The 24,285-nt window shown below is 53.8% G+C and overlaps 2 protein-coding genes across 3 annotated transcripts in view; one reads left to right on the forward strand and one right to left on the reverse strand.

Annotated features, from left to right (window-relative positions):
• On the reverse strand, positions 1-4,981 carry ATF5 (activating transcription factor 5). The gene is made up of 3 exons (XM_036832725.1): positions 3,561-4,981; positions 2,013-2,309; positions 1-1,138 (listed from the first exon to the last, which is right to left on the reverse strand). Exons 2-3 carry the CDS (start codon positions 2,188-2,190, stop codon positions 474-476), a joined length of 843 nt encoding a protein of 280 aa, XP_036688620.1. The 5' UTR covers positions 2,191-2,309; positions 3,561-4,981; the 3' UTR covers positions 1-473.
• NUP62 (nucleoporin 62) overlaps positions 3,430-24,285 on the forward strand; it is a 25,760-nt gene continuing 4,904 nt past the window's right edge. Inside the window, exons 1-2 of one of the 2 annotated variants that reach the window (XM_036832723.1) lie at positions 3,430-3,635; positions 8,557-8,612. The gene's annotated coding sequence lies outside the window, so the exon portion shown is untranslated. The remainder of the gene's footprint in view (positions 3,636-8,556; positions 8,613-24,285) is intronic. The other variant, XM_036832722.1, reaches the window with a different exon arrangement.

Below are 24,285 nucleotides of genomic sequence, written 5' to 3' on the forward strand. Positions count from 1 at the left end.
GTCTCCAGATGGCTTCCCTGTCCTCCTTTGCATAGACGTTCTGCAGAGATTCCTGGCCTCACTTCCCTGCTTGAGAGACCACGTTTCCAAGCTCTCCCCTGCCCCCCCCTATCCCCCATGGGCCTCTGTTCCTCAGCTGTTAGTTGAAGGGTATAGATGTTGACTAAGGCCAAACATTCCATGATTCTGGGGAGGGAGGAGGGGAGCAAATTCAGAATGGACAGGAAAGGAGGCAAGGATAAAAGGGGAGGGGGGGAGGGAGAGGGAGAAGGAGGAGGAAGGGGGGAGGAGCGGGAGGGGGAGGGAGAGGGAGAAGGAGGGGGAAGGCGGGAGGATGGAGAGGGGGAGGGGGAGGTTTGGAAGGCAGCCAGAGGCAGGGGGATGACTGGGGACCTCCCACCTCAGCCCCAGAAACAGAAGTGAGCCACAGCTGAAGACCAGCACCCCCGCTATGGCCTGAAGACCCCGCCCAGCTAGCTGCTCCGGGTCCTCTGGCTTCGAGCCTTGTACACTTCGATGAGCAGATCCTTGACGTACTGGATCTCCCGCTCCACCGACTCAGCCCTCTCCCTCAGCTCCCGGTTCCGGGCCTCCAGCCCCTGGCACTCGCCCTCCAGGGCCTCGCCCTCTGCACGCTTCCTCTGGCGGTACCTCAGAGCTGCTGACTTGTTCTGGTCTCTCTTCTTTTGCTTGCGGTCCCCTCGGGTGGCGGCAGGATTGGGGTAGGGGGTGGGGCGGGAGGGTTGAGGGGGAGGAGGAGGGGGTTGCGGTGGGGGGGACAGGGGCGCCAACCCCGAGTCCCCCTGCGCGGCCTCACTGCCGCAGTAGATGGCCAGCAAGTCGAGGGTGTCCGGGGCAGGGGGCGGGGGGAGGTCAAAGGTGGGCAGGGGGAGGGGGAGGGAGAGGGAGGCTGCCGGTGCTGGCTGTGTCGGGGGTGGGGAGGACGGTGGGAGGAGTGGGGCACCAAGGAAGAAGTCTTCCATTTGCTCCAGCTCCTTCTTGAGGAGGGAGGCCATAGCTTCCAGGTCAGGTGGGGGTGGGGAAGGTGGGGGGAGGGCACCTGAGGGCAAGGGGGGCTCCAGAGGGAGGAGGGCTGTAAAGTCGACCCGCTCGGTCATCCAGTCAGAGAAGCCGTCGCCTGGAGGATTGGAGAGGGACAGAAAGCTCCTTGAGTTCCTAATCCTCCACCCAGCCAGGTCCCACTCACAACTACCTCATTCGTCCCATTCGTTGAGTAAAACCACCAACCAGCCAATCAGTCAACCAACCGATCAACGAATCATCAAACCAGTCAACAGACCAACAGACCAGCCAACTAACCGACCAATTAGCCAAACAATCAATGAACCAGTCAACCAACCAATGACCCAAACAACAAAACAGTCAACCAGCCATTTCTTCAACCATTCCAACATCCTCTTTACTGATTAGCCTGCATCTGTGGTTTCTTGATTTACCCTCTAGTTTACTCGTAAACGGCAAACTAAATCACACATAAACACACCCTGTTTCATCTTTAATTAATTATTGAAAACCCACTATGTACCAAGCATTTGGGATACACTAATGAATAAAACACTTCCTGCCTCAGGAGCTCTGCCTATGCTGTTTCCTCCACCTGAAAAGCTCTTCCCTTTTCATGGCTCATTCCTTACCATTCTTTAGGTCTCAGCCAAAATGTTACTGCCTTGGAGAGGGTTTCCTGGCTCCCCGCTCTAAACGTGTCCTTGTTGTCATTTTTAAGCTCAGCTACTAAGTGTTTCCCACGTATCCCCATGCATCATCATTTAATATGTCTCTTGTCTGTCTCCCCAGTAGAGTGTGAGCTCCAAGAGGGCAGGGATCATGTCAGTCTTGTTTCCAGCTGTATCCCCAGCACCTAAGACAGTGCCTGACATATTATACATGCTCAATAGATACTTACTGAATGAATGAAAAGTGAATGAATGAATTCTTCTCCCCTGCCCCCCACAGCCCAGCTCACCCCACCTCCATTCTTTGCCTGCCCTTACCTGCCAGGGGCTCTCCCCCCCCTGGAAGCCCGCCCTCCAGGGCTCCCCCAAGGACCTCATAGGGGCCCAGGGGGGCAGGGGCCAGGGGGAGTTTCCCATAGTCTACGAGCCAGCCCAGCCCGCTAGCTGGGAGCAGGGTCCTGTCCAGCTCCAGCCCCAGGGTCGCCAGGAGTGACATGGCTGCAGCACGGGCGTTGGGCACGGATGGCAATGGAGAAGGCTGCACCAACAACTGGGAGGAGGCTCTGGAGGTTACTCAGCTGGACGAAGACAGGCACCAAGACACAAGTGGAGTACCTACGAGTGTGACACAAAAGTGAGTGGGTCGGGGCCAGCCTCACCTACTGCCAAAGCCACGGGGAAACCAAGCCATACCCCCAGGGCCCCGGGATTCCTTGTCCTTTCAGAATTCTAAATCTGCCCTTTCTTTCCCCAAATCTGAGCCCCACCCACTCCCAAGGGAATTCTCTTTAGGCCCGACTTACTTTTCTTCAGAATTCCCCAGACCCAATTCTTCCAATACAGAAAACTTATGGTCTCCCAGGGGAATTTCCTTAAGTCCCTCCCACCTACTGCATAATATTCCGTTTCATTTAAAAAAAACCTCAATCCCAGGGGAATTTTCTTGCAGCCACACCTCTTCCTCTAAAATACAACCTTTAGGCCCCACCTCCTCCCTAGAGTCCATCTCAAATCTCTTCCCAGGGGAATTCCCCCCTGTCCCGCCCCTTCATCAATGTCATCCATTCGAATCCCACCCTTCCCTTTGAATTTTGCGGTGATCGCCACTGTCCCTCCAAGTCCCGCCCCCATCCCCTCAGCTAATGGTTTTCTTAGTCCCGCCCCTTCTCACGGTGGGTTACCCGCCCCCCCCCCAGCCCCACCCTCCGTGACGCCTCTTATCCTAGCTCCATCCCCTTAAACGGGTCGTTTCTAAGTCCCGCCTTCTCCCCTGTCAATCTAAACCAGCCCCCCCACCCCCAGCAGGTGCCTGAATGAAACTGAGGGAAGATGAGCAAAGTGGAGGCGGCGGGTGGAGCCTGCAGGCGGAGAACAGCTCCCCACTCTCCACCATCCACACGCGGCTCTCTCGCCGAGGGCTAAAGCGCATGCTCCACCGCCGGAGCGGCCCCATTGCTCCCTCAGGCCTCCGCCCTCCTGGGGGTCAGTGCGCACGTGCGGCTGCTTACTGCCCGCCCTTTGCATAGAAATACTACCGCTGGTGGACAGATGCGCATGAGCAATCGCTCGCAGACTCATTCAGGGCGGGGGGGAACCACCACCCTCTCTGGGAACTAGTGCGCAGGCGCAAACGCACAGGGGCTGTCTTTAAACACCAACATTGTCTGGAAGAACGCACCCTCCCCCCCCATCGGGCCGAGTGCGCATGCTCGATCGCGCGCGAACGGCCCGTCTTCCCTCTTCTGCGCCTGCGCGACCGTGATTCCTCAGTCTCGTCTCCCTACCCCCCAGGTCCGGTCGTGAGGGCCGCGAGCTTCGAAAGGGCGGGAAAGGCCGTTGGAGAGGGAGAGGCGAGCGGTTACTCACTCCATGGCTGCGCAAAGGAGAGGCGGCGGCGGCCTCGGCTGAAGAAAGAAGGCAGGAGCGGAGAGCGCAGGCGCAGTGAGCGGGGAGACTGGCCGGGGGCACAGAGGGGTCGCGGCTACAGAGCCATGGCCGGGGCTACGCGGGCTGAGGTGGCGTCGCGGTAGTGTGAGGAGAGATCATGATCTGAGGATGGGGAATGAGGCGACCCCGGGGACTGGGGACAGATATACCGGGGGTGGCGCAGCACGGCCTGCCCGGATCCTTCCGCGCCCCGCCCCGCGCGGCCTCAACCGTGCGGCGGGCCTCACCGCCCGCCCTCGGGGATCCCGGGATCCGGCCCCCTCCTCCTTCCGACCCCGGGAGTTCGCGCCTCTCCCTTCTCTGACCTGTGGATCTAGCCCCGCTTTCTTCCCGACCTCGGGGGTTCCGACCCTTCTTTCCCTCTGACTCTGGGGTCCGTCCCCATCCTCCCTGTGGTCCGGGGTCCGGTTCTCTGCTCCCTCTGATTTGGTAACTCGGCCCTTCCTCTTCCCTGAGACCCGCACTAGTTTATTTCTCCTTTCCTTTCCCCTGCTTCGCGAATTTCCGGTCAGCCACATGTTGATCTCTTTATCCTTAACTGCCGTCCCACGCTGAGAACAACACTTTTTGTGGCTTAGAATCTGGCGTGAGTCACAGAGCACGCTCCGTTCAAATCAGAGACCGGCGAGGGTGGCCTTGGGCAAATAACTTAAATTCTCTAGCCTCTTAGATAGGGGATTATTTGTAAAGTAAGAAGAATAATCAAGTGTACCTGGTGGGGTCGTTTGTGAGAAATAAGTCCATTCCTGTGAAACCCAGATCCCACCACCTACATGCTCGCTCAGCCTCTTTTATGTTAAGTAGGAGGGAACTCTGGGCCCCAGCGTCAACCGTTCCGAACCCCGTGGCCGGAGCCCCAGACACTTAAACATGCAACACTTGCTAATAGGTCGTTCTTGTGTTTCCTTCACCCCTCCAAGGTGATTTCCAGCCATCCCCGCCCTCTCCCATTCAAATGATGGACGCTCAGCCCCATCTTGGTGCAGGGAGTCTGTCATCGCCCTCAGTCTTATCTTTTCTCCATCCCCTGCCTACCTCTCCTCAGCCCTTATCCTTAGCACTCCTTTCAGGCCCGTTGGTTCATTCTTCTGTCCCTGCCCCTCCCCTAGACTTCCTTTCGAAGGATCCTCTACCTCGGCTGCCCCCCCCCACCCCGCCCGCTGCCACTAGATCAGTCTTCACACTCTGCCAGAAAGAGGGAGATCTGTACTTCCATTGCTTAAAGAGATGGGGCTTCCTAGCCATCCCCTCCCCCTGCACTGGACCCTCCACCAGCCCCAAGTGGATGTGGGTCTTTCCTGTGCAGCAGAAACCCCTCCTTTTCCCACCCTGCATTCATCCACATCAGGACCTTACACCTGGAGTTCAGCTTTTCATCACTTTTGTGGTGCTTATGAGACTGAATCAAGATCCAAAGAAGGTGGGGGACCCTGATCTTGAGCGTTATCTGGGAGTGAAGACGCACAGGTTTTTTTTTTTCCTTCCAAACGCGTGTGCTCTTTTTTACGCATGTCCCAGTTTTATTGAGATATAATTGACATGTAGCACTGTATAAGTTTAAGGTGTGCAACATAATGATTTGACTTACATACCTCGTGAATTTATTACCACAATAAGTTTAGTGAACATCCGTCACCTCCTACAGTTACAACACTAAAGAAATAGAAAAAATACATACGTTTTTCCTTGTGATGAGAACTTTAGGATTTACATTCTTAACAACTTTCATATACAGCATATAGCAGTGTTGATTATATTTATCGTATTGTACATTATATCCCTCGTGCAGGCTGCTGTTGCGTACAGGAAGTCTTCCACGGGATCTGACCGTGTTCCCTTAGGATACTTACTGTCCACTCTGCCAACTCTTGCCCTATAGGGGCTACGTTATTACCAAGGCAGCATAGAGTAGTGGTGAAGAGCACAGTCTCTGGAGCCAAGTTGTTGGGTTCAAACGCTGAGTACACCCCACTTACTAGCTAACTGGCAATTTCCCTTCCCTGTGCCTCGGTTACCATTAACAGTACCAGAATAAAGCATGGAGTTGAGTTAATAGAAACATACTGATATACGTGGCCGTTAATAGTACCTGCTTCTTAGTACTGTTTTGAGGATTAAATGAGTTAATCCAGGTCAAGTGCGCTTAGACTAGTGCTTGGCACACAGTAGGTGCTACATAAGGGGTTTTTATTATTACTGTTACTGAGGTGGGTATGTTTTATCTCCATTGCTAAGCAGTAGTGCTTTTTTTTTTTTTTAGAGGAGAGTTTTCCCTTTCCTTTGGTTTTTTTTTTTTTTTAATTAATTAATTTATTTATTTATGGCTGTGTTGGGTCTTCGTTTCTGTGCGAGGGCTTTCTCTAGTTGTGGCGAGCGGGGGCCACTCTTCATCGCGGTGTGCGGGCCTCTCACTGTTGCGGCCTCTCCCGTTGCAGAGCACAGGCTCCAGATGCGCAGGCTCAGTAGTTGTGGCTCACAGGCCTAGTCGCTTCACGGCATGTGGGATCTTCCCAGACCAGGGCTCGAACCCGTGTCTCCTGCATTAGCAGGCAGATTCTCAACCACTGCGCCACCAGGGAAGCCCAGCAGTAGTGCTTTTAAAGTTCTTTTAAGTAAGAAGTAAGGACCGACTTCCACTCCTCAGCGTAGATATTTGAGCGATAGCAGGTGGGATTAGGGGAGTCTTGGACAGGCCGCTGGCAGTGAGGGGGCACAGTCACTCCCCAGTCTTCTTCGAAAAGACCTTCTAGATTACAACAGGTGGACTAGGTAGAGTATTTTTCTTTAAATAAACTTTTCAGTTTGGAATAATTGTAGATGCACTGAAAGGCTGCAAAGACAGCGCAGAGTCCCCTTGCGCCCCTCGCCCACTCTGTCCCTGGACGCCCTGCATTACGCTCGCACATCTGTCACAGCCCAGGAGCCGACATCAGTACGTTTCTACTACCTAGACGCCGCCTTGTCTTCTGATTTCACCAGTTGTTCCCTAACTCCCGTCCTTTGTTCCAGGATCCCCTCCAGGATGCCGTCTTGTCTTACACTTAGTCGTCGCGTCTCTTTAGCCACCCTTGGTCTGCGAAGGCTTTTTAGACTTTCCTTGTCTCTCATGACCCTGACACTTTTGAAGAGTGCAGGTTGGATATTCTATGGAATGTCCCTCCATTTGGTTTTGTCTCATAGACGGGGATTATGGGGTTTTGAGAGGATGACCAGGTAAGATAATTTTTTAATACCTGGGAATGAACTTAGTGTGGGAATCTTGCTGCCAGTAGATTGCAGTGTTTGCTGACTGAGAAGACCCTGGTCCCCCTGTCCCAGCCCCTTGTGGCTTTTTCTCTCTCCATTTGTTGGGTCCCATAGAGTTGAGTTCTGGTGCCAATTACCCCACCCACGCGGCCTGACTCAGTCCTGCAGAGCTGGTGCCAGCTTGCACACTGAGCTCCCTAGCCCTTCAGGGCATATTCGAATTTATGGGCGGTGGGTCATCAGTGGTGCCTGTGAGCCCAGGTCTTGGCACCCTGAGCCCTCTCCCCACGCCCACCTCTGGACCTATTTGCCCATCCAGGACTCAGATGCCTTGGCCTCCCCCAGCTTCACAAAGTCCTCTGGGGTCCAGCTGCCCCAGGCCCTTCAGCTCCTGAGCTGGGGCTGGGAGCATGGGTGGGGCTGCTGGGGACTCTTTTTCAGTGCGGAGGAGCCAGGCTTGGGGAGTGAGGTGGCAATTGCAGGCAGGTTGCATCACCCTGGCTGTTTGATGGGGAGGGGGAGTGGGGGGATTCTCTGGGGGCCCCCCTGCGCACCTGGCAACGGTTCCTGGTTAGTGGAGCCCTGGATTGGAGAGAGGCCCCAGCACAGCAAGGGAGGGGTTTGGGGAGGGAGAGAGAGAGCAACCTGTGCAGGACCCTGAGAATCAGGCTCGATGCCAAGAACTACCAAGAACAGACTCAGATCACAGAGGCTGACCCGCTCAGCTTGCAGGGGGCAAGGTGTCGTGTGCAGTCACACTGCTGGTTAGAGCCCGGGCCTCCGCCATACAGCTTCCAAGGCCCTGCTGGTCCCAGGGAGAGCCTGTCCGCTCTCAGATGTGTGGGGTCCCTGACCCCCAGCTCAGGATGTAGCCTGCTGGGAGGCCACCAAGCCTGGACCTTCACCTCGGGTCTGCTGCTGCTCACAATTGCCAAATTGTATTGATTGTGACCTGCCCCTCCCCATCCCCTGTCCCAGAGGAGGCCCTCCTCACCTGTCCTATCGCAGAACCTCAAACTGGTCTCCCAGTCAAGATGACAGGCCTGCCATGATGGCAGAGGCACCGAGTTTTCCATCAGATGGACCCAGGTTTCAATCCCAAGCCCATACCACCTAGTTCTGGCCAAGGGTGCACACGAGGCCCTTACTCTGCCTTGGCCTCAGCTGCCTTCTGAAAAGTGGCTCAGATCACTTCTCAACCTTTTGGCTAAGATCAAGTGAAAAGTGGCTCAGATCACTTCTCAACCTTTTGGCTAAGATCAAGTGAAAAGTGGCTCAGATCACTTCTCAACCTTTTGGCTAAGATCAAGTGAAAAGTGGCTCAGAGCCTTGACTCTGGAGCCAGCCTGCTGGGTTCATATTCCCAACGCCACTTATTTGACCCTCGGCAAGTGACATCTTCTCTCTGTGATTTAGTTTCCTCATCCATAAAATGGGGATAAGATGACCCACCTCCTGGGATTATTGTGAGGATTAAATAGGTAAATGTATGTAAAATTCCTAGAACGGAGCCTGCCTAATTATGAGCATTAATTATTTCTCTTTAAGGCTTAGGTGCTGAGGGGATTATATGAAATGATGTAGGTAAAGCCCAGCACTTACTAAGAACTCAAGGTCAACCCATGTTTGTTTCTCTTCGTATTCCTACCCCACTTTGTTCTGCTTTCAGAGCCGCCTCGAAGGCAGATGTCTGTGTATGTGACTGTTTCCCTGAGCACTTAGAGGGTAAGTCAGGACCCTCCTCATTCCCAAGAATCATTCCTCACAGCCCCCAGCCCTGTGCTGTAGCCTCACTAGGCATCAGTTCTTTTTTTTTGGCCGTGCTGTGGGGCATGCAAGGATCTCAATTCCCCGACCAGGGATCAAACCCGTGCCCCCTGCAGTGAAGCACGGAGTCCCAACTGCTGGACCACCAGGGAAGTCCCGCATCAGTTTATTTTTAAATGAGTTGCTCAGGCACAGAGACTGGGGAATTCAATCCTGTGGCCTCTGAGGGGGCACTAGGGCAGGTGTCTGCGTCATGCAGGCCAGGAGGGCAGAGGTTGGGGGTGGGCGTCTTGGCAAACAAGGGCCGGAAGGCCAAGGCCAGTTCAGCTGGGGAAAGGGCAGTGCAGGGGCCAGGCACACAGAACACAGGTCTGCCACGTGGCCCAGCAGCTCAGAGTCCTCCAGAGTCCCTTCCCTCCCCTCGCTCCTGCTACATCTTCCTCAGCAGAGGTAGCCACAGCTCTCAGAGCCTGGCGAGGCCCCATACTGCTGCACCAGCTCCAGCACCCTCGATGGTCATCTTCTGTTTTCATTTCCTGTGGCCACTGTAACAAATTGCTGCAAACTTAGTGGCTTAAAACAACATGCATTTATTCCCTTTCAGTTCTGGAGACCAGAAGTCTAAAAGGGGTCCTTCTCGAGGCTCTAGGGGAGAATCCATTTCCTGGCCTTTTCCAGCTTCGAGAGGCTGCCTGCATTCCTTGGCTCGTGGCCCCTTCCTTGAATCACTTCTACCTCTGCTTCCATCATCATGTCCCCTATCTCCTCCTTTGATACTCTTGCCCTCCCTCTTATAAAGACCCTTGTGATTACGTCAGGGCACACCCCAAAAATCCAGGATAGTGTCTCCATCTCAAGATCCTTAATTTAACCACGTCTGTAAAGTCCCTTTTGCCATATAGGGTAACGTTCACAGATTCTAAGGACTAGGATGTGGACATCTTTGGGAGTGTTGTCCATCCTACCACGCCTCCTCTCTCGGAGCCTCAGTTTCCTCATCTGGGAGCTAAAGGCTAGCGCCAGCCCTGGCATACCCCTCCCTCATGTGCCCACAGGGAGTGGACAGGGTAAACTGAAGGTAATTGACAGCATAGTGTCCTGGAGCTCAGGACACATCACTTACCACCGTGTGGCCTTCAGCAAGGTGCTGTGCCCCCACGTGCTGCACCAGAAGAGCAGGGACAATAGCAGAGGGCAGTGGTGAGGACCAGAGATAACGTGTGAAAAGGCCTAGAACGGTGCCTGGCTCCGCGAGCGAGCTGTCCCCGCAGGCACGGGTGCTGCTCAGGGTCGGCCCATGTGCCCTGCAACGATGCCGGCCTGGCAGCACAGAGCTTCAGGTTTTATAGAAGTGAGAAATCCAGACTCTTCCATGAGATCCAAGTTTTAAAAGGTTGGTGAGTCACTCAGAGAAACCTCAACAAACCATGAGTGTGGATAGGCTGGGGCCGAGGGCCCTCCCTGACCTTTGTGTGCAGTGACTCCCACCCCCCTACTCCCAACCCCACATCTGGCACCCTCTGCTCAGAGCAGAGAACTAAAGGAACTGAGGACTCCTCGGGGCAGGGCCACACACACCCCCGAGCTGCTCCCCCCACCCCCCACCGGACTGACCCAGCTGGAAAGGGTGCCGGCCTCACTTAGACTCTGCCCAGCCTATGTGCAGTTGGGGAGGGCAGTGTTTGTGGGGAGCAGGGAAGGGGGTCTCTAGGGAACCATCCGGGAAGGTTGGGTTCCTGCTGAAGGGGGGCTGGTGTCCTTCATCAGCCATCCATGCCCCCAGGACCACCAGTACATGTAGTCAAACCATTTGGGTTTCTTGCTTGTTGCAGCTGCGGGACCACCCACCTTGGGGGCCCATGGGGCAGCTCAGGAAGGGGGTGTCAGAGAGGACTTCTAGGGGCTGGGCTGGGTTAGGTGACTGGGGAGGGTTCAGGGAAGAGGGGTTTTGCTCTGGATTGGAGGCCGGCAGGGAGCAGGGGCAAGTCTGACCAGCATCCTTTATCAGTGGAGTTGATGCTGTGCTTAGTTAAGAAGCAGCCGTCAGCTCTGAGCCAGGAGAGTGATGTTTGGTCACCTTTGTGCTTTGGACAGTGTGTTTCTGTCTGTGTTGAGACGTGTCAAGATCCATCACAGTCACGGTGGCCTTGCCTGATGTGTTCTGTTAAGTTGTTTATGCCCAGCAGGAGAGTAGCAGGGCCAGCTGTCAGGGCTGCTCTTCCCTTTCTCACAGCAAACCTGCTCCTCGTGCCCAGTGGGGGATGGGAGGTGGAGGGCAGCCGCAGCGCAGCCTGTACCCCTGCCTTGAGGTGGGCCTTGGATGCACCGTACCCCCAGGTTTGCTTGGGCACAAAGGGAAGTTGCAGGGCCTGAATGAACGCGGTTGGCACCCATTGGGATGGCCAGTCATAGGGGGAGCCGAGGGAGCAAGAGAGGGGGTTTGAGGCAGAGGCAGGGAACCACAGCGGGAACACGTCACAGGCCTGAGAGGTCCCCCAGGACTGCCCCACGGGGGGCTTTGAGGGCCAGCAGCCAGCAGGGCCCCAGGCCTCAGAGCTGTTAGGTTTGTTCAGTAGCCCTTTGCCCGTCTTCTCCTGCCCGCCCCCACCCAGAGCAGGAACAGATTCCGGCAGGGGCCGGGGGGGACGCGGGGCAGGAAGGAGCAGCTGAGGCCCCCGCTTCACTCCAAGCCGTCAGGAGCCTAGCCTGCAGTGGGGGAAAGCAGACGGCACCAAATTGGATTTGAGAGTGAAACCTGCACCACTAAACTAGTCTGGAAGGTGACAGAGATGGCCTGGGATGTCATTAGGGAACAGGAAGGGGGTGCTGGACGTGGCACGCGATGGGGGGGCGTAGTGGTGAAGAGGGTCACACTGGAGGGGCTCCTGATGCCCCAGCTTAGCTCTGGGGCCAGACAGCCTCGGTCAGTCCACCCACCTGGGGGACTTTGGGCAGGTTACTGAAGTTCTCTTGACTTCAGTTTGCTCATCTGTAAAATGGGAACGCTGGTAGTTCCTGCCTCTTTGGGTTGTAGTCAGTACAGGTAAAGCACTACAAACAGGGCACGGCACATAATAAATGTCCAGAAGTGTTAGTGCGGTGGTTGATACCCAGGGATAGGTAGGGGCTGTGATTGGTTCTAATCTCAGAGTCAAAGCCACCCTGCCCCCCACCTCTGATGGTTTTCACCTGGTTCCCAGAGAAGCCATCTCCATGGCAACTGCCTCTGCCACAACCTGGACCTTTGCCTCCCTCCCCCACTGACATCACTGCCTCTCCCCTGGGACACTGGTGTTGATTACAAGAGAGAGGCTGGGGAGGGAGCACAGGTGGTGTGGTTCTGTCTACAGAACACGTGTCCACCTGTGGTGCTCTTAAAGTCCCTTGGCCCTGGTGCTTCAGCCCCTCACTCAGTCTTGTATCTGTGGTGTATCTGTGCCAAGCTGCGTTTCCACTGGAGCCCCTTGTTGGCCTCAGCTGACTGGAGCATTTCAACTACAGTCTCCTCCCCAACCCATTCTCAACCAGCTGTACTCATCCCCGCAAGAAAGTGTGATCCTACCTTCAGAAACAGCTCTGCCCAGCCCCTGCCTTCTCAGCCCCTCCCTGGCATCCCATGCTTGGTTGGTTGGTTTAATGGCTTTGTTGAAATACTGCAAAAAAAAAAAGCATAATTCACATCCGTTTATTAAAGTGTAAAATTCAGTGGTTTTTATACATTCAGAGTTGTGTACTCATTACCACAATCTAATTTTAGAGCATATTTATCACTCCAGAAAGAAACCCCGTACCTCTTAGTGGTCGTTCTCCATGCTCCCATCCCTAGGCAACCACTAACCTGCTTTCTCTCTCTGTAGATTTGCCTATTCTGGACATTTCTTATGAATGGAATCATACAATAGGTGGCCCTTTGTGTCTAGTTTTCTAGGTTCATCTGTTTTGTAGCATATGTCGATACTTTATTCCTTTTTAAAGCTGCATAATATTTCATTTTATCCATTCATCAATTGATGGACATTTGGGTTGTTTCTGCTTTTTGGCTGTTACGGAATATGTGTGTACTAGTTTTGTATGGACATATGTTTTCATTTCTCTTGGGAGATACCTAGGAGTAGAATTGCTGGATCATAGGATAACTCTGTGTTTAACCTTTTGAGGAACTGCCGTACTGTTTTCCAAAGTGGCTGCACTATCTTACGTTCCCACTAGCGATGAGGGTTCGAGTTTCTCCACATCCTAACCAACGCTTGATATTGTCCACCTTTTTTGTTATTGTCATCCTAGCGGCACCAGTGAACTGGTATCTCATTGTGGTTTTGATTTGCATTTCCCGACGGCTAACAGTGCTTTTCCCATGCTTATCACCCATTTGTGTATCTTCTTTGGCATCTTGTGGTTTTCACACAGGGCATTTAACACTGTTCTTCAAGGCAGCCCTTGCCCATCTGAGCTTTTGCCTGGAATGACCTATTGATCTAACCCCTTCCCACCCTGACTAACTCCTCCACATCCTTCAAAACAGGCTGAAACATCCCTTCCTTCTCTAGGACAGTGTCCTTGCCCCTCCCCTGGGCTTCCAGTAGGTTCTAACCAAAGCTCTTTCATAGTGTCTACCTGTCGTCCAACAATTTATCTCTTTGTTACCCTCAGTAAGCTCTGAATTATTTAAGGGCAGGAACCTTGTCATATCCTGACTTTGACATTTATGTTGACATTGAGCATGTTACTTAACTCTAAAAGGGAGATGCTAATGGCACCTACCCTGTGGTAGAAGCAGTGAGAAGTAAACCAATTAGTATATGGAAAGCACTTAGAATAGTACCTGGCACAAAGCAACCTGGATCTGTTTATTGGGTTAACAAGCATTTGCTGAGTGCCCCCAGTGACCAGCAACTGTCACAGACATTGGGGTACAGCAGTGGAGATCACGGACCAAAATCCTGCCCTTCATGGAGCCGTCGTTCTAATGGGGAGACAGACAACAAACGAGGTCTGTAAATGGAATATATTGTATTTCAGATGATGCTGGGTCCTAAGGATAGCTGGGGAAGACCTCACTGAGTAGGTGACATTTTAGCAAAGACCTGAAGGAGGTAAGGGAGTGAGCTCTGGGGCCATCAGAGTGTTCCAGAGAGAAAACAGCAAGTGCAAAGACCCTGAGGCAGGAGTGCTTTAGGCGTGTGTGAAGAACAGCAAGAAGGCCTGTGGGGCTGGAGTGGAGTGATGGAGGCAAAGGGTGGTTAGAGATGGGGGCACCTTTTGGCTGTTGGGAATAATGCTGCTGTGAATGTTTGTGCACAGGTTTTTGTTTGACTACCTGTTTTCAATTCTGGTAGCTTTTCCTTCATCACATTTATAACACTGGGTTTTTGAGGACGGGTGGCCATGCCATATTGTCTTTGTTTGCCCAGCCCAAGGCCTGTCCTGTCCTAAGTCTCAGTGGATGTTTGTTGACTGAATGAATGAGGTATATTTGTGAATTACCCAACACATGCTGACATACAGTGGTGCTGAATGGTTGGTGCTTTTATCATTATTATTTTTTTAATGCAGTTCATACATCAGGTTGGCAATACCTTCCTAATTTCAGGTGCTGGCAGGTTGTAGGGAAATGGTTGTCTCAGGCACTGCCAGTTAGAATAAAAGCACATACAGGCAAGTTGGAGGGCAGTTTGGTTGTCCCTAGCAAAACCAGAATGCGGGTACCTGTGGCCAGCAGTTCTTCTGGGATCTGCCCTGGAAAAGTGTCTGTGCCTGTGCCCGAGAAAGCATGAGTGAGCGTGCTTGTTGCAGTATTGTTTATAATAAAGAAAAAATCAGGAGCATTCTAAATGTCCATCAGTAGAGGCACGGATAAATAAAATGTGGTCTAGTCACACTGTGGACTGGTTTACAGCAGCTAGAAGGAGAGGAAAACCTGTTGAAAACGCTACAAATTGTGGAGTGACACATGCAGTATGATCCCCTGTGTAGTAGAGAAAACATATGAATAAAATCATTTCCTCTGGCTATGAATGTACGCACAAGTACGTAGATAAGAGATACACAGCGGCTTTTAACAGGGGTACCTCATGGGTGTGGGGACCAGGATCAAGGATAGTGACCAGGGGATGCTTAGCTTTGTTGGTGGTGGCCAAAACAATATTTTAAAGAGAGGACTGATGTATTGATTGTGTAGTTAAAATTTAAATGTTAAAAATGCAGTTAGGGGGACTTCATTGGTGGTCCAGTGGTAAAGACTCTGCTGCGCTTTCACTGCAGGGGGCACGGGTTCCATCCCTGGTCAGAGAACTAAGATCTCACATGCAGCACGGCCACACACGCACACACACACACACACACACACACACACACACACACACACACACACACACACACACACACACACACACACACACACACACACACAAAATGCGGTTAGGTAGAGGGGGAAAAATATCTTTCAGTACAAGAGAAGGAAACAAAACAGTTCTTGGCAAAAAAGGTAAGGGACCCAGTACCTGAGTAATCCTCAGATCTCGTCCAGTCCTATTATTTTATATTAAGAGTGCTTCTAGAATCTTCCTTAAAAATCTACTCCTCTGGTTGTTTCCTGACTTTTCCACATACGTCTAACCTGATTCGTTTTCCCCATGGGGAAATTTGCTGTTTGTCCCACCACCTGAGCTCCTTCAGGTGCAGGTTTGGGCCTCAGGAGTGAGAAGGAGAATGTAATTGCTCTTTAGCCGTGAGGTGACTTCTTGGGGTAGAGAGAGTATTTTCCAGTGAAAGAAGGAAGAAGAGGGATGACTGAGAACCTCTGAGACCAAGAAGTATTTAGGTACCAGCTGGAGGCAACCCCGAGGAGCAAACAGCCGAGGGGTGCAAGGCAGTTCCCCTGTGAGAGCGTTTCCTCCTCCATCCAATGAGGATGATAAGCCTGCTTAACATGACTTCTAAGGTATAGTCAGTGAAGAAGGAGAGTGCAGAATAGTGCTCCTGGCATATGCAGCCTTTTGTGTACAGCGGGGGAGAGTGCAAACTGCATTTACTTAAACGCATTGAAAATCTCTGGAAAGGGACTTTCCTGGTGGCACAGTGGTTTAGAATCCGCCTGCCAATGCAGGGGACACGGGTTTGAGCCCTGGTCTGGGAAGATCCCACAGGCCGCGGAGCTACTAAGTCCGTGCGCCACAGCTACTAAGCCTGCGCTCCAGAGCCTGCGAGCCACAACTACTGAGCCTGTGCGCCTAGAGCCCTTGCTCTGCAACAAGAGAAGCCACAACAATGAGAAGCCCGCGCACCGCAACGGAGAGTAGCCCCCGCTCACCGCAACTAGAGAAAACCCACGCGCAGCAATGAAGACCCAACACAGCCAAAAATAAATAAATAAATAAATTTATTTATTTATTTATTTATTTTTAAAAAGAAAAAAAGAAAATCTCTGGAAAGAGGCAAAAGAAACTTAAAAGCTTGTCTGCAGGGAAGAAAGATAGCTGTGTGGGGCAGGGGAGGATCACAGAGACCGTGGAAGTCCCTCTTATACCTTTGGAACATAGAACCATGTGAACAAACTATCTCTTCACAAAAAGAATTTAATTTTCATTTTAAAAAATGACCAGTATGTCATTGGGTGGGTTGGGAAATGGAACACATGTGACAGTGTCTCTTGGTCAGTTAGTATGCAGGGACATTTAGGGATCAGTTCATGTGACCAGGACAGGCAGTGAGGCTTTCCACATCCCCTCCCCTCCCCACAGCAGACAGACAGACACACCTCCTGTTTGTCCAGACAGGTCTCTAATGCTTAACATGGGTTCGTTATATTGATACCTGGGAGGGTGAGAAACCTGCAGTGTGCCCATCCACAGGGAGGAACAGGCCCGAGGAAATTAGGGCCGGAACCCCAGGCAGCTTAAGGAGGTGAGAGGGCAGTTGAAAGCTGCATCTGCCTGGTCTCTGTCCCACCCTCGCAGCTGGGGAGCCTTGTGCTGGGGAAGAGAGATGGCCTTTACATGGAGGGGAGCGCTGAGGTTTCCCTGCTGCAGACTGGCTTAGAAAAGCCTCTCTGCCCCTCTCGGGGGCTCCGTTTCCTGTGCCTGGGGTTGGCCGGGCCCACCAGGCAGGGTGGTTGTGTAAGAGCCAGACAGAGTGGCCCAGGTCACCACCGGCCCCCGCCAGGCGACTGCTGGCGTCTTGCCCCACCCCACCTCCCAGCAACCTGGGCAAGTCTTTCAAAACGTAAATCAGATCCTGGAACTTCAGAACTCTCTCGAGGCTTCACACCGTGCTCTGGTCTGGCCACACTGGCCTCCTCGCCGCTCTGGAGCCTGAGACTCTGCCTTGTCTAAGGTCTGGTTGGCAAGCTGCTCGTCGCTGATCAGTTGATTTCCATTCTTGAAGGGCAGGCTCTCTGGGCTCATCCGTTCCCTGAGGTTTAGAGGGGTTTTCTTTGACTCAAGGGAGAGTAGGGGATCCGATTCAAGAGAGATCTAAGAAGCAAGAGTCAGTGTCTCACATGTTGGTGAGACAACCCAGAGGAGATGATGGTGGGGGGCAGGGGACAGGGAGTCCCTGCACTAACACAGCAAAGGTACCGGCCGGGCCGGGCCTTTGAGCCTCAACGGGCATCACATTTCCCCAGGCAGGGCCGCGCCCAGCAGCGCCGGGCTGGGCTGATGACGACCAGGGGCAGCGGTTCCCTCAGTCTCTGATTTCCTGCCTTGTCTCTCCCATGTCTTCTCCCCTCCTCTGGTCTCTCTGAGCCCGTGGCCACACTTCCTCCAAGTCTTAAATAAATAGCTAATTCCAAAGGGAAAATGTAGTTGGTACAGACAGCTCCTGTCCTGCCTGGGCACTGTCTGGGCTCAGCGTTGTTGGCGCCACCAGGTGGCTGTGGGCAGAATGCCAGGAGCGGTTGCTCCCGTCACTTCCCAGAACCGCATTAATTTAACATTTCCTGGGTCCCGAGGATACACCAGACACGGTGCTAAGTGCTTGACACGGATTAGACCATTTCATCTTCACAGAGACTGTATGATTCTGGAGCCGTCATCCCCTTTTTTCAGATGAGGAAACTGAGGCCTGGGGGATGAACTTAGAACTAAGATCCCAGGGCTAGGAGTGGAGGAGCAGGCGCTCGGGCCGACAGGCTGCAGCGCCCACTTGTCGTTGCTGGGCTGTGTCCTGCCGGGCGACTGGCAGAAGAGGATGGGCGAAGTCCTCTGTCCGCAGAGCTCACGGAAGTGCACGGCTGGCCTTCTCATGACCGCTGCAGGCCTGCTGCCCTCCTCCCGGCCCATCAGTGGACTAGACAGACCTGGGCCCCATTAAGGAGCCGTGGCACATGGAGTCCTTTGGCTGGACTCGTTGCTGCCCCCAGTGAAAGAGAGTTTCTGTTATGAAGGAAGGGGGTGGATGTGGGGCAGCTGCCTCTGCCCCGGTGGATGAGCCTCGTGGTGGGAGAGTCACTTCTGAGGTGAGGAGGTGACGGGCTGCGGTGGGGCAGGGAGGGAAGCGGGGTCCCGGCTTTGTGTCCAGTGTGTGGACTGGCTGCCAGTCTGCTTCTGTGACCCGGCCCTCGACCCCACTCCCCCTCAGCCTGCTGCTCCAGCCGTAGCTGTGCAGAAGCTGCCCTGGAGCTGTGTCACTCCCTCGGCTGCTCAGCCGCGTGTCCGCCCAGAGCACCCCACTCCTCCATTAAGACTTAATTCTGACATCTCCCCCTCCCCTGCCCCAGAAGGAGCTCGATTCCCTTCTTGGGACTACTGTTCGCCGCTGTGTGACCTTGAAGAAGTGACTTCACCTCTCTGAGCTTCTTTCCCATCCAGGAAGGGTTCAGTGTGCTGCTTGCTCCCTAGTGCTCCTGGCTGGGTACCGCTTACATAGGTGGCACTCAGTAAATGTAGTTAGTATCAGTTCTCAGGCCGTCGGTCAGTCACAATTATTTATTGGGTGCCTGCTGCATGCCAGGCACTGCTCTACGTGCTGGGGGTACAGCCATAAACAAAACAGAGGGAAATCCTGCCCTGTGGGGCTGACACCGTCACAACCGCAAGCCCTCCTTGCTGCTCCCAGGCCACCCTGGCCCTCCCCTCCGTCATACGTGGCCTGTCGTTGCTGGGTGTCACATCCACGCCCCGAAGAGGTCGCCCCAGTGGCCGGGGATGTCTGGATTTTCAGGATCACAGCTGTTCTTTCCCCACTAGCTCCGCAGCTGCTAGGGTCCCGCGATCGCAACACCCCTGTGTCCTCGGCCCCGACGCACAGAGGCAGGCCTGCCCTGGCCCCGTCGCCCCTCCCTCCTGCCCCTTTCTCAACCCCAACTCCAGGATGTGTTTCCCATCCATTTCTCTTTATTGAGTTCCACCCTGTTCTTTATTTGTCCCCCACCCCTGTATTAGTTTCCTATTGCTGTTGTAACAGGTTACCACGAACTTAGCGGTTTAAGACAACACAAATATTTCCTCTTACAGTTCTGGAGGTCAGAAGTCTGAAATGGGTGCACAGGGCTGTGTTTCTTCTGGACACTGGGGGAGACCCTGGGTGTTGCCTTTTCCAGCTCCTAGAGGCCACCTGCTTTCCTTGGTTCATGGCCCCTTCCTCTGTCTTCAGAGCAGCAATGTAGCAGCTCTCGGAACATTCTTCCATGGTCACGGTCCCTCTGGCTGTCCTCTTCTGCCTCCTGATTCCACTAAGAACCCTCGTGATTACATTGAAAGCCCACGCAGATAATTCAGGATCATTTCCCCATCTCAGGATCCTTAATCACATCTGTGAAGTCCCTTTTTGCCATGTGAGGTCACATATTCACAGGTTCTGGGATTAGGGTGTGGACATGTCTCAGGGCTGTTATTCTGTCCACCACACACAACCCCTCCCCCATACCCTTCTTAATCTTTCTTTTCCTCTTGGTCCAAGGCTGAGGTCCCCCCATATTCATTCCCAAACACCCCTGTTCCTGGTGTCTAAGAAAAGGGGCTGGGGTAGGGAGGGAGGGAAAGGAGAGCCCAGGGCTCAGTAACAGTGCCGCCTGCCTGCCCTCCAGCCACATTGGCCTCCTGCTGTCTTGGTCCCACCCCAGGACTTTGTTCTGGCTCCTCCCTCTGGTCTCAGATGCTCTTCCCTCTGGCCGCCTCTGTTAATCCCCTCACCCCTGCGCCGGGCCCCCTCTTCCCCTTCCCTTGCCCCACTTGGTCTTTTCTCCGTGACACTGATCCTCTTCTAACACGCCATGTAATTTCTCTGTTGTGTCTTGTTTTCCTGTTTGTCTCCCCCGCTGGAATGTAGCTCCACGAGAGCAGAGACTCCTCTGTCTCATCTACAGCCATATTTTCGGGGCCTTGAATAGTGTCTGTACATAGCAGGTGATCAACAATACCTGTTGTATGAACGACTGTTGTACTGCAAAGAATTTGTGTGCTCTCTGTGACTCCCCCCTCGGGGGACGGACCATTTTTCCTCTCTGTGTTGTCGTCACTGTACACAGGGTAGGACTGAGTAAATGCTAGAGTGAATAAAGTAGATGAAGTTCGGGTTTGGAGAGGCAGAAGAACTAAAGGTTAGTGGACATGAGCGAAGGTGGAGGTGATGGCAGAGAACCCTGGTGCTCGAAGCTGGGGGTGAGTTGTGTCTGTAGGTGGGAATCCCAGACGCCCCAGGGCCATGCAGGTGGCCGGATGTGGTTTGGAAAACGAGGGCAAATGCGGGGCTGGTGGCTCTGCCAGTAACACCCTCAGTGACCTCAAGGCAGCCACTTCTCACTCGGGGCCTGGGTCCTACGTGGACCAACTACCCCAGCCGCAGCTGCCCAGTTCCAAGCACCTGGCCCGGGCACACCCTCCCCTCTTCCCAGGAAAAGGCACCACTTCTCCAGTTTTTGTACCTCCCCGCTTGCCCTCAAGCAGCATCAGCTTCTCTTTTAGGAAAGCTCACCCCTTTGGTAAAAGTAGAAAAGCCCTCACAGAGGGCAGAGGGCTTTTTTTCCTTCTCTTTTTTTCACAGCTCACAATAGTGTGTATTTGTTCAGCCATGTTTTATGAGAAACTCCCAAAGTTCTGGTCGTCGGTGGCTTTGTTAACTGGGACAGACCCTGCAGAACTATCACTTTGTCTCATTTTGGTGCAGATATATACATGTCCCAACCTGGGATTCTCTCTTCTCCATCCACAGGGTCCTGGCTCAGGCCTTGGGCTCTTGGCCTAGACCGTCCCCCAGCCTCCTCCCAGCTGCCCCACCTCCAGCCTCTACTGCTCCAGTCCATCCCCCACCATGTTAGTCCCCCCTCCCCCCGCCTTAAAGTCCCTCTGTGGCTCCCTCAGGATAAAGCCTGGCCATTATCGTGACATCGGTGGCTCTGCCAGCTTCTCCCATCACATCACGTGGCACCATACATGAATGTGGTCACGGGTCCCCAAGACCACCCTCAGCTTCTGTGATTTGCTGGAAGGACAGATCACAACTCAGCAAAGCTGTTATAGTTATGGTTTATTACAGCAAAACCAAAACAGGTTAAAATCAGCAAGGGGAAAAGGTATTCGGGGCAGAGTCCGGGAGAGACCAGGTGGAAGCTTCCAGTTGTCTTCTCCCAGGGGAGTCACACAGACAGGGCTAATCCTCCAGCAGCAATGTGAGCACACGTGGGACATTGCCCACCAGAGAAGCCTTGCTGTCCGGGGTGGTTTTAGCTACAGTCACGCAGGCACCTTGTCACCTTCGTTATGCAGTCTCTAGCCCCCTCACGGGGCAAGCTGATGCCGTGTGGCCCAAGGCCCACCTTAGAGAGACTCTGTCAGGCAGGATGGTCCAAGGGCTTGGAGGTTCCCTCCCCAGAGCCGGGCAAGGGCCAGCCCTCTCTTTGGAACGTGCAGGGTTCAGCCCTGCCCTGTGCACGTTCTCCCTCCAGCCCATGCTGACAGCGCACTCAGGCCCCAGAGCCACACCTGCTGGTCAGCCTCTCTCTGCCTCCACCCGGGCCCTCCTCCCTGTCTCCGGGCTGACCCCTCGTCCTTCAGCGCTCAGCTCAGGCATCCGCTCCCACTACCTGTGACCCAGCCTTGCCCCTGCCTGCAGCCCTGGTACTGAAACCGACGTTTGCTGCGTCTCTGGCTGCCTTCAGGGTTTAGGTCATCTTCCTGGGCCTCACTCTCCCCATTCGTCAAGTGGACTTGCTTTCAGGAATAAGTGAGCCGTAACACACAGGGTGGGCTGGATCAGTATGTGTTCACCACTCTCAGTAGGTCCCTGGCATCCGAGGTGTTGGAAACAGATGAGGCGTTTAATAAATAGAGAACCGTCAAACCAGACAAGGCCCCACGGGAGATTGTTTTTCTTGTGGTATAAAAAGCAAAGAGCTTTCTATAAATGCTTTTCTGAAAAATTTTAGCTGCAGCTTATAAATAGCAGAAGCTCTCTCGAGTGAGGTCTTGAGAACTGAGGCACGTGGGTGTAGCAGTTCGGATGCTCCTGGCTGCTGGCAGCAGACCCAGCTCGAGGTGGCTCTGCAGTGAGCCGGGGGGTGTGGGCGTCTCTGAGCAAGAAGGGAACTGGTGCAGGGCCGGGCGCCGGTGGTCCCGGAGGCTTAGGCACTTGCGGTGGCGAGAGTGAGAGGCCTTTCTCGGAAGCCCCCAGAAGAGCTTTGTAAAAAGGCCAAGGTCATGATCCCGCCCCTGGAGAGAGACTGGTGTTGGTGGTCTGATCAGCTTACATTTTGAGTGTATGTCCCAGGAGGTGGTGGGTCGGAGGAAGCCAGTTGAGGTCTGCTGGCTCAGGGCGGGCGGCCCCGGGCGCCTCTCCCCAGAAGCACATGGCTGTGTGGAGGAGACCGAACAAAACCGGGGGTCTGCGGTGGAAGGTGGAGGGGCAGCTACGTAGGCACAGGGAAGAGGAGACAGGACTGGCGGATGCCTTCTCTGGGCCAGGCACGCGGCCCCTCAGTCATGACCTTGTTTATTCTTCAGCGTGTGAGGGGAGTATCCTCATTACAGGTGGGAAAGCTGAGGCACAGAGCGGTTCAGGAGCAACCTGCGCCGGGACCCACAGCTAGTAGTGGCAGGAGCAGAGCTCCAGCCGGGTCTCTTCTTCAGGCTTAGAGACCAGCTTCGTGCCTGAAAGCAGGGAGCCGTCTTGCAGCTGCTTTTAAATGAAAGGAAAAGAAGCACATGAGGGTGTGGGGTGGAAGCTAGGGTGCAGAATAGCGGCCGTGCCCCCAAAGCAGGGCTGCTTGCCCTGTAACCGGGATGGCGGGGGGTGCGCATTTGATGAAGTAGAAGTGCAGAGGGCTTTTCAGTGCAGGGGCGGGGCTCTAGGGCCCACCGTGGGGTGGAATTGCAGGCTACTTCCGTCTGAGCCTCTCCTCCCCAATCTGTGCGCTGGGGCCATCGTCCCGGCCTCCTCGTAGCACAGGTGTGAAGTTGGCTGAGGAGGGGGTACGCAGCACAGTGCTGTCGGGGCCGGGGTCGGCTGCCCCAGAACCATGCTCATTTCGACGCTGGAATGGGTCATGCAGCCTGAGGCCCGCTGAAGAGTGGCAGCTGACCGTGAGTTCGTGTTAAACTTGAGGTCAGCCACAACCTCCAGGTCTTTTTCCTGAGCACTTCACAGCTGGATTCACGCCCACCTCCACCCCCCCCACCCACCCCCGGCCTCCCTTCCTTCCTCACCAGCTTCGCCCCAGAGTGACAGTGCAGTGCGTGCCTGTGCGCAGCGACCGAGGTCATCAACACCATACCCAGCTCCCTCCCGACTCGGCCATGCTTCAGTGTCGTAGGCGCCACTCCCACTTTCCTGATGAGGGAGCTGAGTCTCAGGGAGCCCTAGGGAATCACGGGGTCCCCCTTCGTATCCGTCAGACACTTTCTACTCCCCAACTGTATTCGTGTCCTATGGCTGTTCTCACAAATTATCACAAACTTATTAGCACCTTAAAACAATGCACGTTTATTCTCTGTATTTACGGAGATCAGAGTCCAAAATCATTCTCACTGGGCTGAAATCAAGGAGAGCTGGTTCCTACTGGAGACTCCAGGGGAGATTCTATTTCCTTGCCTTTTCCAGCTTCTAAAGGCCACCTGCATTCCTTGGCTTATGGCACCTTCCTGTATCTCCAAGTTAAAAATGCGTTACTCCAGTCTCTGCTTCCATCTTCAGGTGGTCTCTTCTCTAGTCAAATCTTTCTCTGCCTCCATTTTATAAGGACACTCATGGTGACATTTAGGGCCCACTGTTTAACCCAGGATTATCTCCCCGTTTCAAGATCCTTAATTTAATCACATCAGAAAATTCCTTCTGCCGCATACGGTAGTATATTCCCGGGTTCCAGGGAGTAGGACATGGGTGCCTTTTTGTTATATATTAAATTTTTTTTTTTTTTTTTTTAATTTATGGCTGTGTTGGGTCTTCGTTTCTATGCGAGGGCTTTCTCTAGTTGCGGCAAGCGGGGGCCACTCTTCATCGTGGTGTGAGGGCCTCTCACTATCGTGGCCTCTCTTGTTGCGGAGCACAGGCTCCAGACGCGCAAGCTCAGCAATTGTGGCTCACGGGCCTAGTCGCTCCGCGGCATGTGGGATCTTCCCAGACCAGGGCTTGAACCCGTGTCCGCTGCATTGGCAGGCAGATTCTCAACCACTGCGCCACCAGGGAAGCCCCCTATTAT

The sequence above is a fragment of the Balaenoptera musculus genome, chromosome 19 (assembly GCF_009873245.2).
Source record: "Balaenoptera musculus isolate JJ_BM4_2016_0621 chromosome 19, mBalMus1.pri.v3, whole genome shotgun sequence".
In the NCBI taxonomy this organism is placed as follows: domain Eukaryota; kingdom Metazoa; phylum Chordata; class Mammalia; order Artiodactyla; family Balaenopteridae; genus Balaenoptera; species Balaenoptera musculus.

Coding starts and splice junctions, on each gene's coding strand:
- ATF5 (XM_036832725.1), bottom strand. CDS start 2,190: ATGTCACTCCTGGCGACCCTGGGGCTGGAGCTGGACAGGACCCTGCTC. Junction 1,139..2,012: donor GGGGGGAGAGCCCCTGGCAG/GTAAGGGCAGGC, acceptor CCAATCCTCCAG/GCGACGGCTTCTCTGACTGG.